This window comes from Podarcis muralis, chromosome Z (assembly GCF_964188315.1).
Source record: "Podarcis muralis chromosome Z, rPodMur119.hap1.1, whole genome shotgun sequence".
NCBI classification, from domain to species: Eukaryota; Metazoa; Chordata; class Lepidosauria; order Squamata; family Lacertidae; genus Podarcis; species Podarcis muralis.
The window spans coordinates 1710118-1726896 of record NC_135673.1 but is presented as its reverse complement, the minus strand read 5'-3'; the positions used below and the strand labels follow the sequence as shown (position 1 = coordinate 1726896).

The following is a 16779-nucleotide window of genomic DNA, read 5'->3' as shown; positions in this document are numbered from 1 at the left end:
GCTCTCTATTGATCACATAATGCTTTTCCTGGCCAAGTAGTTCTTATACGCTTTTTTTTTTTTTAAAGAATACAAACTTCAAGTACCTTTTGCTTCAAGCGGTTTTTCACCTCCTTTATTCCCATTTTTGCATGATCTTTTGCCTGCATAGAAAAAAAAAGGGCGGAGGGAGATTAATTTAAGTCAGAAACCCTGTTCTGGCTGCAGAGGCAACTGGGCTTCATTTCCTCCCATCAAGACCCACCTTTTCTGATCACTGAGAATAGGGAGGGGTGGGGAAATTGGTCCACCAAACTGAAGACATAATGGGTATAGAAACAAATACAGATACAAGAGGTTAAAAAACAATATTTAATGAGGGGGAAAGAGATTTTGTTTGCAGAGAATACGCTGCCTCCTAAAGCCTAGGTTTCTTGCTCTATCCTCTAATTATTTTTTTATGTGTGTTGCATGGTAAGGGTAAGGGTAAGAAGCCTGACTAGGGCAGGACCCGACTCTTAGCAGCATCTAAGGGAGGCTCATAAGCATACTTCCTGGCTTCTCTGCACCACCACTCAGAGCTTGATTCTGGATGGTGAGAGAATATCAGTTTCATAATCCATTTTGATCCATACTGGCTGAATGTAGGTTAAGGAACGATGGCAAGTGTGAGTTCCACCAAAGGTTCCCAACGACCATTTCCTGCCCGTGGCTTCCTGCTCCTTGTGGCAGGAGCACAAAGGAGGAGACTCTGCTCCAGGTCGGGTCTCTGCCAATTTTGGTACGCACCTTCTGCTATGGGGCAGAAGGGGGGATGAGCTCTTGCTGGAAACCTTTTTCCTGCCAGCTCCACTGTTTACTCCAGAACTTACTGGTCTCTGGTTGCAATTTAAAGTCTGAGTATCCATGTGTGACTTATCCTCAGTGCCTTTGTTAAATTTCTGCTGGAACAGCATTGCTTCCATGTACATTTCCCTAAATTCCTCCTCCTCCTCCTGCTTCTTATCCTACTGAAGATCTAACAGCAGGTGGCAGGGCTTGCAGCACAGGGAGGGGAGGGGGGAGAACATTCACACTGCATTCACACTTCTCCTCTTCATACCGATTGTTTAGTCTTTTTCTTCCATAAAAAAAAATATTTCTCTCATCCAACAGTTTTATGCCAGCACCTTGAGAACCATTTCAGTGTCTGATTGTTGAAAAGCTAATAATGATTATTGCTACAGTATGTAGCTTTTATGCAGTTTCCAAGGGATTTTTCATTTTAAATCTAGTAACGAGAAAGACTTTCTGTGTATTAATGTCCTGGCTTTTTAGCCCTCTATTGTTTCATGCGCCTACCAGTTTGGTCAAGTTACTTGACTCACACGAAGGACACATTGTGTAGCAAGCAGACCGTCTGTGTGCTTAAAAGCAACCCCAGCCTTCCCCTGTATATTTGCACCTCCTATGCAACTCTATGACACTTACAAACTTGTAGACTGTCTTCATGGCAGGGTTTGCCTTGGTCTTGACTGTATTCAAAATGGCACCACTTCCTTTCTGCAATGAGGAAAAAGGAACAACATGGTAAACTGTTACTGGGGCAGAAGAGCCAACATAACTCCCGGTTTGGAATGCAAATTTCTGCACACACACAAAAAAAAAGAATATTGCAAACACGCCTGAGCAATACAAAAGGCTTCAGGCATTTTGCTCTTAACATCCGGTTATTTAATTTCTTAAAGGAGGAAGCAGGGCAAACACGTCAACGTTTTCTTGAATAGTCAGATACGTGTTTCTAAGTTCATTGAGTTCATACTTCATTTTTGTCATATAGGAGGCTATAGCACCAAACAAATATGGTGTTAAACGTGGAAGAATGTCAAAGTTCTCAAAGATCACTGTAGCAGGAGAGGGAGGGAATCAGTCTCCATTTGTAAAACCTGCTTGTGTATCTATTTCACCACATGAAAATATCTGGTATCTTGAGTGTGAAGTGCCTTCTCCCACATCAGTCTGAAACTGCTTATGCCCACCGTTCTTCCGCCGTCAAGAGGGAAATGAGGGCAGAACGGGGGACGGGAGAAATCCATCTCCTTCCAGAAAGGCCGAACTGCACGTACAGGAGGCACAACCAGAAAAGACGCACAAGGCTCTGATATGTCAGACAGAATAATCTAGTAGTCCAGTTAGTGTTTTATTTATTTTGCAGCTCACGTTGGCTTTTGCTGCATAATGTATTATTTTGATAAATAAAATCCAGCGTGCACAAAAGAAGGATACCCTCCCTGCCAGCCCTGGCAACCCCCCACAAAGACTCACTCAGGCACAGCTATTTTTTAAAACTAATAATTAACTTTGCCCAATACTAGTTTTTAATTTACTATTAACAGTGAGCTTTATTCCAGTGAACCATATTGCAAATATTTGTGTCCTTGAGAACTGGGTGATGATGATGATGATGATTAATTTATTAATTCATAGCACTTCTTTTTCTGCAGCTCTTGGAACACTGTTTGGCATTCTATGAGAATGTCAGAGCAGCCCGTCGGATGTTTTCACAGAGCTTCTTTTATTTGTCTCAGAACCCCGAGTGATCAAGGATGCCCGGTCCTCATTTCCCGCCTGACAGAAACTGCTCTGCTTGGAGTAAGTTTGGGGCTGGGAACACAGTGAGCTTGCTTCTGCTAATTATTTCTTTTGCCATTACTATCTTAAATGTGTGTAATACGGAGAGGGAGAGACTACTTAACCACAACTCCTGGGATCTATTTTGGGTCTGCTATTCATAAATATTTATCATATGGCAGTTAATCTGTATCAATTAAGTTAACAGCGGGACTCCAAATACCAAAAAGGTAGTTCTGCCCGCCTCCTGCCTCCCTACCTTGTAGCAAAAACAACAGATTTTGGCAACCCGTCGTTCATGCGCATCGGAGCACCAGCAGAGTTCCTGCTTTGGGAGAGGGTGCAGCAGCAGCACCCTTAAGCCTTAACTAGCTTTGGCCCCCATCTCAGCACCCTCACCCTAGGACTCAGAAACTGCTGGACGATCAGAAGAAGGAGCACCTGGGCTGCTGGGGACACTTACCCTAACCGTTGACAGCCACTGGAGATACAGCTTGTCACTACCTGACACAAAGAGGCAAGCAGACAGATGAGAAGTGGCAGCACTCATTTTGCCATCAGCAGACACCCCCCCCCCCCAGGACAATGCTACTATGCTGGAGATGCAGCCTCCTTTGGAAGGACAATGCATCTAAGTTAGCTCCCCACTTGCCCCCCCCAATAAAAACTAGGGCAATTAGTGAGATAACAGCTCCTTCTGAATGTGTCTTCATAGAAAAGAGCAAGAAAGAGGCTGCTTTTTATTCATGTCTAAATATAGCAAGGAGTCTTGTTTAAATATAGAAAGCTGCTCTGAGGTTTGTTTGCGTCTCCCTCCCCGCATCAACACTCCTGGCTGAAGCTTCCCCGTCAGTGGGCTGGCCGTGAATCCCTGGTTTGATTCCAGAGGGAGGTGAAGGAAAGGCACTGGCCACCCCAACATCGAAGAGCCCCCCAGCCACACAGGGCTAGCCTTGAAGAGGTACCAAAACTACAACACGAGGCAGCCCACAAGACCCACGAAACTGAAATCCACTGAGAGACGAAAGAAAAATTCTGCCAAGGACCAGGCTTGGGAGTTCATTCTGACTTCAACCGAATCTCTAATTCACGGGCTTTCAAAATTTGTTTCTATGTTTGCTAATACAAGCAGGTATTATATGTTATTTCCCCCATTATTTGACTTCTAAGACACCAGCAGCATAGAGAAAGGGCTATAAATATATTTATTCCTTGGTGTTTTTTCTGCTTTTCATTTCTTGTTTTGTCCCCCAGGCCTTTATGTAACTTAAAACCTCACTGCCTTGGGCCAGGCTGGAACCTAATTAATTGTCTATAGCACGAAGTCTTGAAAAGTGCAGTCACAGACCAGCTTGAGGAAAACCCTCTTTTGCTTCCCTTGCTAATCTTTCTAAAGGTCTAAGGAAGCTACCTGGCACTTCTGGTCCAAACAGAAGGGTCACCTCCTTTGCTCGGCATCCACAAACTCAAGCAAACGTTCCTCCTTACCAGCATATTCGCCCATGTTGATCTCTTCCTCAAAGACATCACTGAAACCTTCTCCGGAGTTGAGAAGATCAAGGCGGCCATCAATAAACTTCAGGAGAAGAAAAAGAAAGCACACCAAGAGCGGATCATACAGGCCATCCTAAAGCCCTGAAGAACAACCCCCTGCCAAGGTGCTAACACTCGCTCCCTTTTTCAAGGCGTCTCGTATTATTATACCAGGCTAGAGATCCACTGCTCAAGCTTTCTGGCTTGGTGGGGCCTCCAATATAAAACTGGAAGGGACTTGCAATGGAGAGCCAGAGGCAGAAGAGCATGTCAGGTTTTACTGTTACAGAACAGAAAAGAGGAAAACAAACAAACAAACAAACAAACAAACAAACAAACAAACACAGTGCTCCTGTAAACGGATTGTCAGCTGGGCTGGAAAAAGATATTAATGTAGAGCACATCCCATTTTGACCCATAAATTAAGCTAATTATGAAACAAAGTGGCCAGCTGTATTTCACGGCACATGGCCCAGTATAGATCACAGTGCACAAAAGCAAGGCAGGGGGTGGGGATAGTTCTTTTGTTTAACGACCTGCAATACCTGCTTGAAAAGCTGCAGCTGGGTTGCGTTCTGCAGGAACTGTCGCATGGTGGCAGACCGGTGGGAGACAAATGTTTCTTCACAGAAGGTGATGGGCTCCCCCTGGAAAGATGGAGTTCAGAGGAGGGGTGAACTTACAGGTGGCCAAATGCTCCCAGAAGAGTACAAGCCCAGTCAATGAGTTGCAGGGGGCTGCATTAAGCACCACGGCAAGTACATTCAGGAGCAAGGTTCAGAGAGGGAGGAGGCCTCCCCAATCAACTTGCCCATCTCCAGACAGTGGGCCCTTAACCAGGGCAAAAGCCAGGGAGACTGGCCAATGGTCATCCACTTCCTCCAGGCAAACGGAAAAGGAAGGCTGTGCTCCCCCTGCCCCACAAACCAAGCAATTTGTAATGTCTCGTGTTTGATTTCCCAAAACAGGGGACACCTGGGGCTCTTAGCTGGAAGTCATCCCACCAGCCACAGAGGGATTGTTGGTGCTTGCTCAGAGGTAAAGTAAAGGCCTTCAGCTCATTCTCAGAAGCACTCTTTGTGAATCTACATGCTCCAGACTCCAGGCATTAAAATAAAATTAAAATCCAAGAAATGAGGCCTTGATAACTCAACAATGATCCTGTCAATGTTCTTGACATAGCACAGGGCCACAAACACCTTTGTCAGGTGTTCTGAATGGGCCAAAAAGGAATTGGAAAACTTTTTTGTTGTTTTCAAAAAGAATGGACTTTTATCTGTAAAATGCAGCAAAGCAAACACCATTTGCAACTTTGGGCTGGGGGGAAAGGAAGTGCATTGTGTTGTGTTGTTTTGTGTTACATTAATAGTGAAGTTGGTTATGTATCTGCTGGGGGGGGGGGCACCCATCTCTTTCCATGTCCTGGCAACACTTAAATCTGCAAATTTGCAGCAAAGCAAGTAAATATATTTATGGCAACTGAAAAGTGGCAGTAAGAAGGAGCAGTAGAATTATGTCAATGTTACGTTAATGCAGAGGTCTTTTCATGCTCTAATGAAAAAGTACACCCAGTGCTTTTCATCCATGAGCCGGGGGCGGGTGGGGAGGGGGGAGAGATCATTCCAGGCAGATGGGTTGCTGTCACCTCGGTTTCATGGTGGAACTCTACAGCTGCATTCCTGTAATCCTCAGGTCTGGGAGGAGGGAGGAGTGCCCCCCCCCCCAATCACAGAAGACCCTGGCAATCTTGGCCTGTGGGAGGAGCCTATAAGGAATGTCCATATGTGGAAAACTGCACTTCTCCCACACAGAGAGCACATCCTTTCTGCATTCCTTCTTCCAGTGCTCCAAACTCCCAAAGCTGCACTTTGTGACAGGGAATTTCATTAGCGCGAGCAGTTTCTGAGCTATGGGCGCAGCACTGTGCCTAAGATTTCAGATTAAAACTGCAGAGTGGAAGGAGAAGGGGACCTTTTCCTGCCTCCCCACTTCCAGCTGCTCTCTGAAGACTGGAGAAGAGACCCTCTTAAGAACATTAGGGGGGTGGGGCAGGGGAAGGACTAGGCCAGGGGTCAGCAACCTTTTTCAGCTGTGGGCCGGTCCACCATCCCTCAGACCATGTGGTGGACCAGACTATATTTTGAATAAATAAATAAATAATGAATTCCTATGCCCCACAAATAACCCAGAGATGCATTTTAAATAAAAGCACACATTCTTCCCATGTAAAAACACCAGGCAGGCCCCACAAGTAACCCAGAGATGCATTTTAAATAAAAGGACAAATTCTACTCATGTAAAAACACACTGATTCCCAGACCATCCACGGGCCAGATTGGGCTGGATCCGGCCCCCGGGCCTTAGGTTGCCTACCCCTGGACTAGACCATGTGAAAAATGAACATAATATTGTAGCTGCAGTTCATTCATATTCAGCTTTGTATTCTTGTTATTAAAAAAGGTGTACCTAGACATTCTGTTGTTGCGCCCACAACCTAGTTTTAAGGTGCCATTTAGCTTTCATATCTCCGTTTCTAACACTGCCTTCTTCTAGCTGTTTCCTGCCTCTCCTGGACCATACCACTCCACTGGGACTGAACTGTGAATTTCCTGCTCTGTTGGCCCTATTGATCCTCCCCTGCCCAGAGGGAGTTTGGTATCACCTTCCACTTGGCCCACATTCCTAAACTGCACTGCCAAAAATGCTGAACACCAGCAGGCACACATTGGAGATGATTTCTCCAGCTAAACTGCTCCAGCCTTGGGAGGCAGGTGACACCACACCCAGGATGGGGAATAAAGATATGGAGGACCGGAGGTTGCACCAGGAAGCAAGGACTGGCCTTACTGCTGTGGCCAAGTCCACCGTTATTCAATTTGCACCATCTGTGGGTCAGAACACAAAAGAGCCCTCCATTCATCACCCCTGATGAATGGGATAGCAGAAAAAGCCACCTACTGCTTTGTATCTGGTGAAATATAACCTGATTTGCATTGCAATTTGCATAGGCGACCATTTCCTGCACCACTTTTTTGCGATAGCACATGAGCTACTGTAGCTAATATTCCCCTTGCCGCCTATTCCAGGGCTGAATTCTACAAACATTTCTAAATGTTCCATGCTCATAAAGCACCTTGAGGTATACTAAAGCCACAATGGAACTTTTACGTGTGTGCAGGAAAAGTGTATGTGACAGTTAAGGACACTACAGGGTATAAAGACCAGGAATGGTGATTGCAGCGATTTATGGTGCTGTGCCTGCTTATATCACACTGGATTATAAATTTTGCATATAAACTCTATTAAAGAGGAAGAAAGTGAAACTGCAGAGGAGTTTTAACTTGGAGGATTTCTGTTATGCAAAGAGCCATGAGTCCTGGAGGCTAGATGAGCAGCCCATCAAGAATAATGCCCCCCCCCCACTTAATTAGACCCAGCAGGCTCTATATTCCTCTATGTCTTGACTTTTTAAAAAAGCGAGTATTTTATTTAATGTTTTAGATCCTAAATTATGGCTGAGGACAAGTATGCTCCCTTTCCTATTTGCAACAAACAGAGGGGGCGCCAAGGGAGATCCAAAACAACCACACTTTGTCAGGGCAAGATGGCATCCTGTTGAGCCCACAACATTTCTGACGGATGAGCGATTCCACTCTTTTTTACTGGTACTTTTCCCCAGTGCCGAACAGCTCTTTGGAAGTATCTTTCATTGCCTGAGGTTGTGGAGAGAGGCTCTCTGTCAGAGAACAATACTGTGCCACATGGACAAATAAACCAGCACGGTATAATGTGGCCTGCTATGAGGGAGGAACTAGCTGGCTTGACTGTGGAATTCTAAATCTATTGCCTGCTAGCGTAATATTTTCAACTGGAGATGCCAGCAACTGAATCTGGGACCTTCTGCATGCAAAGCAAGTGTTCTGTGGCCAGCAAGCTAGACTCCTCCCCTGGAAGCACGGATGCTGCTTCCCTCCCTGGGAAGCACAATGCGTGCTACGCCTGTCTTCAGCTTTCCCTTAGCCCTGGTATTTGGATGCAGCAACCATGTTCAGACATGAAAATTCCACCTGCTAATTGACTATACAACACGATTTGCAGCCACGTCGGGGAAGATGGGTTGGGGAAGAGGGAGGGTTTAGAGACGGGAGCTCCAGGAAGGTTAATCAAAGGTGGTGATGGAAGGCAGTCGCGAAAAGGTCACATTTCTCAGCTCTTGCGGTGTGATGGTCTCCAAGGAAACCTAATTATCCAATGAAATGCAACATATTTACGATGCGTATCTTCCCCACACAAGATCAGCTGAGGTCACTGGACTAGTGTCAAAAGTACAGCATCCCTTGTATGGCAGGGATTCTCACTCTGGTGCAGCAAGCGGGGGGGGGGGGGAGTGGTGGGAGAGGAGAAATGGTTGAGCAACCCAAACCATAACAGCTGGAACAAAAGAAAGACCAGAGAATGGGGAATTGTGACACGGAACCACATTGGACCGGAACCTGTGAAAACCTCCACTACCAAGCAGGGTGGGGGTGGGGAGGGCAACAAAATTCCCGTAAGAACCAGGGATTTTTTTCAGCTGGAACTCAGGCCTGAGACCTCTCAGGTGGGCACCATTGCCATTCCAAGACAACGAGGGAGGTGTTCAGGGTGAGAACAATAGCCTTGAGTTAGAACCGAAGTCCAAAGGGGAGAAGCGCATGTTGCATGTCCCCCAATTCCCGCCCCTGGAGTGAGTCACTGCTTCCAGGATCTCCCAACTGACTGAGGGCTTCCCTTCTCCTTGCGCGCACACACTGTTGCACTAATGTAGCAGCACATTTATTGCAGGTGGGGAAATGCAGGTGTTTTACTGTTGGCAAACTGTCCCCTGCTTCTGCAAATGAGGCAAAGAGCACCAACTTACCGTATTTTTCGCTCTATAAGACGCACCAGACCACAAGACGCACCTAGTTTTTGGAGGAGGAAAACAAGGGGGGGAAATATTCTGAATCTCAGAAGCCAGAACAGCAAGAGGGATCGCTGCGCAGTGAAAGCAGCGATCCCTCTTGCTGTTCTGGCTTCTGGGATAGATGCACAGCCTGCATTCGCTCCATAAGACGCACACACATTTCCCCTTACTTTTTGGGAGGGAAAAAGTGAGTCTTATAGAGCAAAAAATACGGTAATTCCAGATGGACTCCACTTGGTGGGTGCTACAGACTTAACCACCCCCCACCCCCCAGTTTTGCACTGTGGACTTGGAACTCCAAGTTTGTAAAAGGGACCAGCGCAGAATGGAAGCGATGCGTATCTGCAAGGGGGTTAATACAGAGCCCAGCGATCCCTTCTATCCCTGTTACAGCTTCCTTTCACACCTCAGCCAGGGAAACAGGGCAACATCAATGAGTTTCATCAAGAGGGGGGGGGGGAGCTACTATTTAATTAGATCACATGGCCAGAGAAGCATCTGGCTCAGAGCATGGCAGTTTACACATCTCCTTGAGTTGTCGTGGAGACAAGCACATGACCAGCCCCGCGCGGAAACTCTGGGGCACGAGTCCAAGCACACTCCTAACGCATTCTGACAGAGAGCAGATGGGCAGCCAGTCAGATGGCCAAAGGGTGCAGAGGCAGCCCCCTCCAAACCTGGAGGTGCACAAGGATAATTTCCATCCTGTAAAATCAACCTGCCCAGGAATTACACACACCTTTAATGGTAGTGCCTGTGTCAAAGCTGCTACTACAAAAGAGCTGCAGAAGAAGTGGAATTTCCAGAGTGGAAAACACCAAGCACAGCTCCTCTGCTGCGTTCCTCCAGCACCTGCTAATCCGGCTGGCTTGTGTATCTTATGGTCATGCTTGTAGTAGTACTTGCCCTCCTCACACCAGGCATGTGCCAAGTTGGTAGAACACACACACACACACACACAGAGTTCTCTCTTCAATAGCCCACAGCAATGGAATTCCCTTTTCCTGGTGGTGTGCCAAAAACCCAGCATCCTTCATAAAACAAGCTGTAAAAACATTTTTAAAAAACTTGACCTGGGTTTAATTGCAAGGCATAACTCAGAAAAACAGGAATGGTTTCACAAATATTTCAGAGGTACCCAGTTCTCATAACAAATATCTTTTGCTTGTCAAGTGTTGTCACCAACCCGTAATACTAGGTAAGTTAGAAGTACACAAATAGAACTTGTTTTGTCTTGGACTGTGTGGCATTCAGTCATCATAGATTCTTTTTGAACAACAATAACAAACCCAGTAATAAACTGAGTTTGATACCTGGTATTTTCCTCTGACTGCTAGCAAGTCTTTTCAGGAAGACTGAGCTTTCATCTAAAGTCCTCCTTCACAGAATCAGGTCACCTTGAACCACCATAGATCCCGTGTTTGGTTTGAACACTGCACTGTCCAGGTTCATCTTTCTTTCACAGGCTGGAAATCTAAAGGATGTTTTATCATTACAACTGCCAGTTGCAAATTTTAATAAATAAATCAAATCTTGCTGGGTAATCTATAGCAAGCAATCCAATACAGCATGGAATCAAGGACTCAATTAAGCGCTTTAAAAAATAAATAAATATTTGCACACACTTCACTTCTAAGTAGGTCAGAAATCCTCCCTCCTTTCCTATCCACTCCTTCTTTTTTTTAAGTAGCATAATCTCCGAAGGTCTTATTTTGTTTTGTGGGTTAATGCCATAATTTATTTAAAAGCAACCTGACTCATGTTAAGAGTTAACAGTCTTGCACAACGGTCATTGTAAACAAGCACAATTCCGGTTAAAGCACCCTCATCCATCCATCTCCTCGTCAAGAGTCAGATGCAGACCATAATTAAGGGTTTCGGAACATCTACCTGGGAGAGGTATTTTTGCCTGCTATTCCAGGAGGACGCCCTCTCTGCAGAGAGCAGAAGAGCTCATTAATGAGGCTAATTAGGTGTAAAGGGGGAAGGGTCTGGCATCAGCTGCAGCTTAGAGTAGCTCATCATTAAGCTCTGTAATCTCTACCCCAGAACAGCAGCTGATCTGGCTCCTCCGTGACTGACTGACTGGCCTAGAAGCCTCCCAAGTTAACACCTGAGTACCTGACAGTGCACCTTCTGGGAGGCTGGGGAGAGGCTTAACCCTACAAACTCCTGTCGCAAAAGGATCTGTGCAAAGCGGGTTTAGGCTCTTCAGGAGGATGATCGCCCACACAGGTCATGTTTTGGAGACCAGGCCTGGAATCATCACACTTCATATAAAGGTCAAATACTGGAAGTGCAAGAGACATGCCTCTCTCAAACAGAAAAGACACGCTCAGAGTTGCTGTTAAGAAGCAGCTTTCCAAAACATATTATGCTAGCATATACTGGTGAAAGTGTTATTTATATATGTTTCTGATGCTATTGTTGTGAGCTGTTAGGAACTCTTACTAGGAAAAAGTGGCATATAGATGTTGAATTTGGGTTGCGTTGGGTGTGTCCACTCGTAGGTGAAGACATATGTTTAGAGTAATAGCGTGAGTCTTGAAGCGTACCCACTACATGGACTGACTCTGCTCCTGCACTGAGCTCAGAAGGAGGGGGCCAAGCTCACACCACAGTCTGAGAATCAGACATGAGATCTGTTTTCATATTACATCCTCCTACCAGGGTGGCTGTATGTATGAACTGGGCTTAAAACAAAGTCCAATGATTTGTCTGGGCAGACTCACTCTGAACCTGCCATGGGACCCTCAACTCACCCTGTCTCAATCCCCCATACAGTGACACGAAAATATTAACTGGCAATATTGGTATGAGATGATGGTCTACCTTACACAGTTATTTCTTCTAGATTGACAGAGGGGCAGTTTCCCAGTGGCTAAGGCTGTACTCATCTGCATGTAGGACAAGGACAATGTAATTGTCCAGGGCGCTCCACAGCCAAAGGAACGCACATGGCGGATACCTAACTCTTTATTGTCAAAGCAGACGCAGTCACTTCAATGGCTCCAAATAGCCTCACAGACCAGTCTAACGTCTAGGCAGCTATTCCCAGGTCCGGGGTCTATGGAACAGCTGCAGGAACTGCGGGCCTTCACTTGTTTATGTACCCTACCCCGATGGGCTGCACACATGCAGCTGGAAACTGAGCCTGCATGGAAGCTTCCTCTGCTCTTCCCTCTTCAACCCCCTCCTGATTCTGGGAGACAGTGGTGCAGGAGAAGCTGGGGAAATACCCAGCCCCTTCACTTGCTTGACCTGTCTCTTCCTCCTCTTTCTCTGCCCCATCCTGTGCTCCACCTTCCAGGTATGAAGCTTCCCCTGTGTCTGACTCTAGCCTCCTGGCTGGTACGGTTCCCCACAAATCTGGGAGCTAGGCATGTTTAGCTTGGAGAAGAGGAGGTTAAGGGGTGATATGATAGCCATGTTCAAATATATAAAAGGGTGTCATATAGAGGAAGGAGAAAGGTTGTTTTCTGCTGCTCCAGAGAAGCGGACACGGAGCAATGGATCCAAACTACAAGAAAGAAGATTCCACCTAAACATTAGGAAGAACTTCCTGACAGTAAGAGCTGTTCCACAGTGGAATTTGCTGCCAAGGAGTGTGGTGGAGTCTCCTTCTTTGGAGGTCTTTAAGCAGAGGCTTGACAACCATATGTCAGGAGTGCTCTGATGGTGTTTCCTGCTTGGCAGGGGGTTGGACTCGATGGCCCTTGTGGTCTATTCCAACTCTATGATTCTATGATATCACTTGCCCCCCTCTCCTGAATTAGACTTACCCCTCTTTCCCCAGTGCACACTCATCGTCGGAGTCCTGCCAGTCCCTGACAATAATCTTGGGACACAGCTGTAAGGGTTTCTGTGGCCTCCCCTCTCTCACCAACTTATTGTTCATCATTGCCATTATTCAGATGTTTTCATGGGCAACTCCAAAAGTGACCTCTCTACCCAAAGTTCCAACCTTATGTGATTAGTCAAGTTTCTCACACCTATCAAGTTGTGTTGACTTTGGCCCACAAAAGCAACTTTGACTTGGGCTTTGAGAACAGAAAGCAAGCTTCCAAGTTCCTCCTGTGGCTCCGAAAGTCCAGGAAGGAAAGAGTAATTTGTGACCACAAGGATGGCTCCCGCGTTTCTCTTTTCTTCCAACACCTCTGCACAAAGCAACAGAAATAGTTACAGCACTACAGGGAGTTGAACCTTGTTAACACTAATGCAAGAATATAGGCTATACTGTATTCATCTAATTCAGATTGAGAGAGGGAGGACATCAGCTCCATGGAGACCAGAATACTTGTTGGAAAAACTCATTCTGTAGCTAATCTTTGAAAAAGAACTACAAAGAGTGGTGGTGATTTGAGAAACAGATCAAGAATTAAGCCTTCAGAAAGGTCAGTCTTTGCTGGCTGTGTGCATGCAGTCGGATACTTCCCACATCCAGACACTCCACAAAAGGCTACAGCACTTCATGTACTGTGAAATCTTTCACTTTTACCATTATGCGTATTCAAAGCCTCACAGAATGTTTGAATTTTGTTTTTGTTGCCGATTCCACAAGACACACAATTCTGATCAGACAAAACTTCTGACCACCCGACTGGTTTACCTGTGTCTACCCCGCATAAAAAATGCTCCAGGCAGCATTCACTAGAACTGGCTGCAGCAAAAGTTCATACATAGAGTTACACACCACCCCAATCTCTGAGCAGTGAGAGACTCTGGGGAGCTCAAGCCCTCTACCCAGGTTTCAGTTTCCTCAGAATGAAAGTCGGTGGAGATTGTGGTGTGTTTAGGACCATCTATGTAGAGGCCATTAAGAGAGAAACCTGCAATGCACTGGAGAAGGACTCTGCCTTCTGAAATATTTTCAGGAACTACAACTGGCAGCTATCAGACAGCAATGAGAGATCAGTCCACGCGAACAAGTGAGACCAATTCTGAACTCCATTAGGTCCCAGTTAGCTTCCAGGCGCAGTTCAAAGGCCTTGTGCTTACATTTGGTCAAGGGTGTCTGACGGACTGCTTCCTGGCATACGTTTCAAACTCGTATGTTAAATTCTTCCTCAGAGAGCCTGCTCCAAGTTCCCCTGGTGTCTAAAACAAGAGAAGGCATTATCTAGGAGAGAACTTGTTCTACAGCGGTGCCTAAAGTGAAAGCTTCCTCCTTTTGTTCCTGGCATTCCAATGAGTGCATGGTTGTCCCAATCATTACTTTGACAATGATGATCTTTGCTTCTTCCAGTACACTGACATTAGTTCGTCTGTCTTCCCAAGAGATGTGTAAAAATTTTCAGAGACACCGTTGATGGAATCTTTTGAGGATCTGGAGATGGCGTTTATAAGTGGTCCATGTTTCACAAGCGTACAGTAAAGTTGGCAGTTCCCTGTGAATGTCCCAGTCCTCAAACACTCTGCGCTTCAATTGGGAGAAAGATGCACTCACGGAGCTCAGGTGATGCTGGATTTCAGGATCAATGACGGCCCTTGTGGAAATATAACTGCTGAGGTAGGGAAAGTGATCAACACTTTCCAATGTTACACCATTAAGTTGGATTTGTGGCGCTGCAGAGGGGTTGATTTGTGCTTGTTGGTTAAGCACTTTGATTTTTTAGATATTGAGTGGTAGGCCAAGCTTTTCATAAGCTTCCGTGAAGATATTTAGGATGGTTTGGAAGTCATCCTCTGAGCGTGCACACACTACATTGTCATCAGCATACTGAAGCTCTATGGTGGACGTTATGGTAACCTTTCAGCCTACTCAGATGAAAGAGCTTTCCATCTGTTTGATATATGATTTCCGTCCTGGTGGGGAGTTTCCCTTCGACAATATGCAGGATCATGGCCATGTACATAATAAATAGAACTGGGGCGGTAAGACATCCCTGTTTAACACCTGATCCCACTGTGAATGGTTTACTTTGAGAGCTGTGAAAAAAGGCAAATTCCATGCTAGGGATCATTAGGAAACTGAAAATAAAACTGCCGATATCATAATGATGTTATACAAATCTATGGTGGGACCCTATTTGGAATACTGTGCATAGTTCTGGTTGCCTCATCCAAAAAAGGATATTGTAGAGTTGGAAAAGGTTCAGAAAAAATAGGCAAGCAGAATGACTGTGGAGATGCAGCAACTCCTCTATGATGAAAGATTTGGGACTTTTTAGTTTAGAGAAAAGATAAGAGGTGATATGATAGAAGTTTATAAAAATATTCATAGCACAGATAAAGTGGGTAGAGAAAGCTTTTTCTCCCTCTTCCATAATACTCGAACCCGTGCTCATTCAATGAAGATGAATGTTGCAAGGTTTATGACAGATAAAAGAAAGTCCTTCTTCACACACAAACTACGGAACTTGGTTCCATAGGAGGCAGTGAGGGCCATCAACTTGGATGGTTTTAAAAGAGGATAAGACTAGCATAGTGATTAGCATGCTCTGCCTCCTCCAGTTTCTGGGAATCGCTGGTCGGTAGAGTGCTGCTGTGCACATGTCCTGGTTGCGGGGCTGCCACAGGCTTCTGGGTGGCCACTGTGAGAGCAGGATGCTTGATTACACAAACCACTGGCCTGATCCAGCAGGCTTATGCTCTTATGTACTAAAAATATCTCACCCATACTTTTAAATTTCATAGCTGCTTAGTCCTCTCACAAGTACACGCATCTGCCACTTGATCTCAAAATTGCAACATTTCAAGACAAAGAAGGTTATTTACATCTTGAAAACATGGATGGGCATGGAGTGGATGATAGCATAGCTGGGGCTGCGCAAGACTCTTAGAAACAAGGTCAACGGTAATTGTTGCAATATATCCTGCAAAGGAAAGGGCAAAGGAAGAGAAATTGGAGCCAGAACACAAGGAGACATTAGCACGAGGCAACACAGGGCATGAGGGTGGTGCAAATGGACAAATGAAAGAATTAGCAGGGCAGCTGGAAACGGTTTGGTGATCTGCTTAGGGTAAAACACAGAAATGTCATAGCATCACAGAACTATAGAGTGGCAATGGACTCCAAGTGCCATCTGGTCCAACCTCCCTGCAATGCACCCAACCTCTGTTTGAAAACCTCCAGTGACGCAGAGTCTACCTCCCTCCAATGGAGTCTGTTGCCCTGTCAAACAGCTCTTATTGTCAGAAAGTTCAAACACAGAAAAATTCTACAGAGGCTTTAGTGGCAACAAGAACAAAATGGGATGCATTGCTTAACTTGTTCCCAGCAGAAGCCATAGATAATACTGAGTTAGGAGCTGTGTAATGGGATGGGGTGGGGGAGTGGAACTCCCTTAAATGCAGCAATACGTCTCTCAGGACAGAGAGCAAGGAGAGGTGTGCTTGAAATTTCCTGCTGAATATTCACAGTGCTTAAACCCCTGTTTTGCTGAATTTTTTGTCTTTCAAACTCTTGAAAAGGTGGAGCATCTGGAACAAAAAACCATTAAGGATTAGTCAGCCAGTGACTCTGTAGTTCTGTTTTTCCGTCCACTATCCTTGTTGACCTTGGGCGTTCCAGGAGATGCAACCAAAAGGGAAGCCAGGGTGGTCATGTGTGGCCTAGCAGGAAGAAAAGTGAACACCAAGATGAAGAGTGCAGGGTTCAAGTCATGTGCAGAGTCATGCCCTCTTTCGAATTCCCTTGCAAAACCTGCAAGGCAAGAAATTTATGGAAACTGGTCTTATAGGATTTCTGCAAAGACAAAGAGGAGGTCTCA

The 16779-nt window shown here is 45.6% G+C and overlaps 1 protein-coding gene across 14 annotated transcripts in view; it reads right to left on the bottom strand.

Annotated features, from left to right (window-relative positions):
- DENND1A (DENN domain containing 1A) overlaps positions 1 to 16779 on the bottom strand; it is a 271090-nt gene that overhangs the window by 52454 nt on the left and 201857 nt on the right. For 11 of the 14 annotated variants that reach the window (XM_028716002.2, XM_077922279.1, XM_028715997.2 and 8 more), the window contains 5 exons: positions 4668 to 4769; positions 4078 to 4165; positions 3053 to 3093; positions 1450 to 1521; positions 87 to 143 (listed from right to left, as the gene is read on the bottom strand). The exons of 1 other annotated variant lie outside the window; for it this stretch is intronic. In XM_028716002.2, coding sequence (XP_028571835.2) covers positions 87 to 143; positions 1450 to 1521; positions 3053 to 3093; positions 4078 to 4165; positions 4668 to 4769 — 360 coding nt within the window. The remainder of the gene's footprint in view (positions 1 to 86; positions 144 to 1449; positions 1522 to 3052; positions 3094 to 4077; positions 4166 to 4667; positions 4770 to 16779) is intronic. 2 more of the 14 variants (XM_028716001.2, XM_077922281.1) reach the window with 1 other exon arrangement.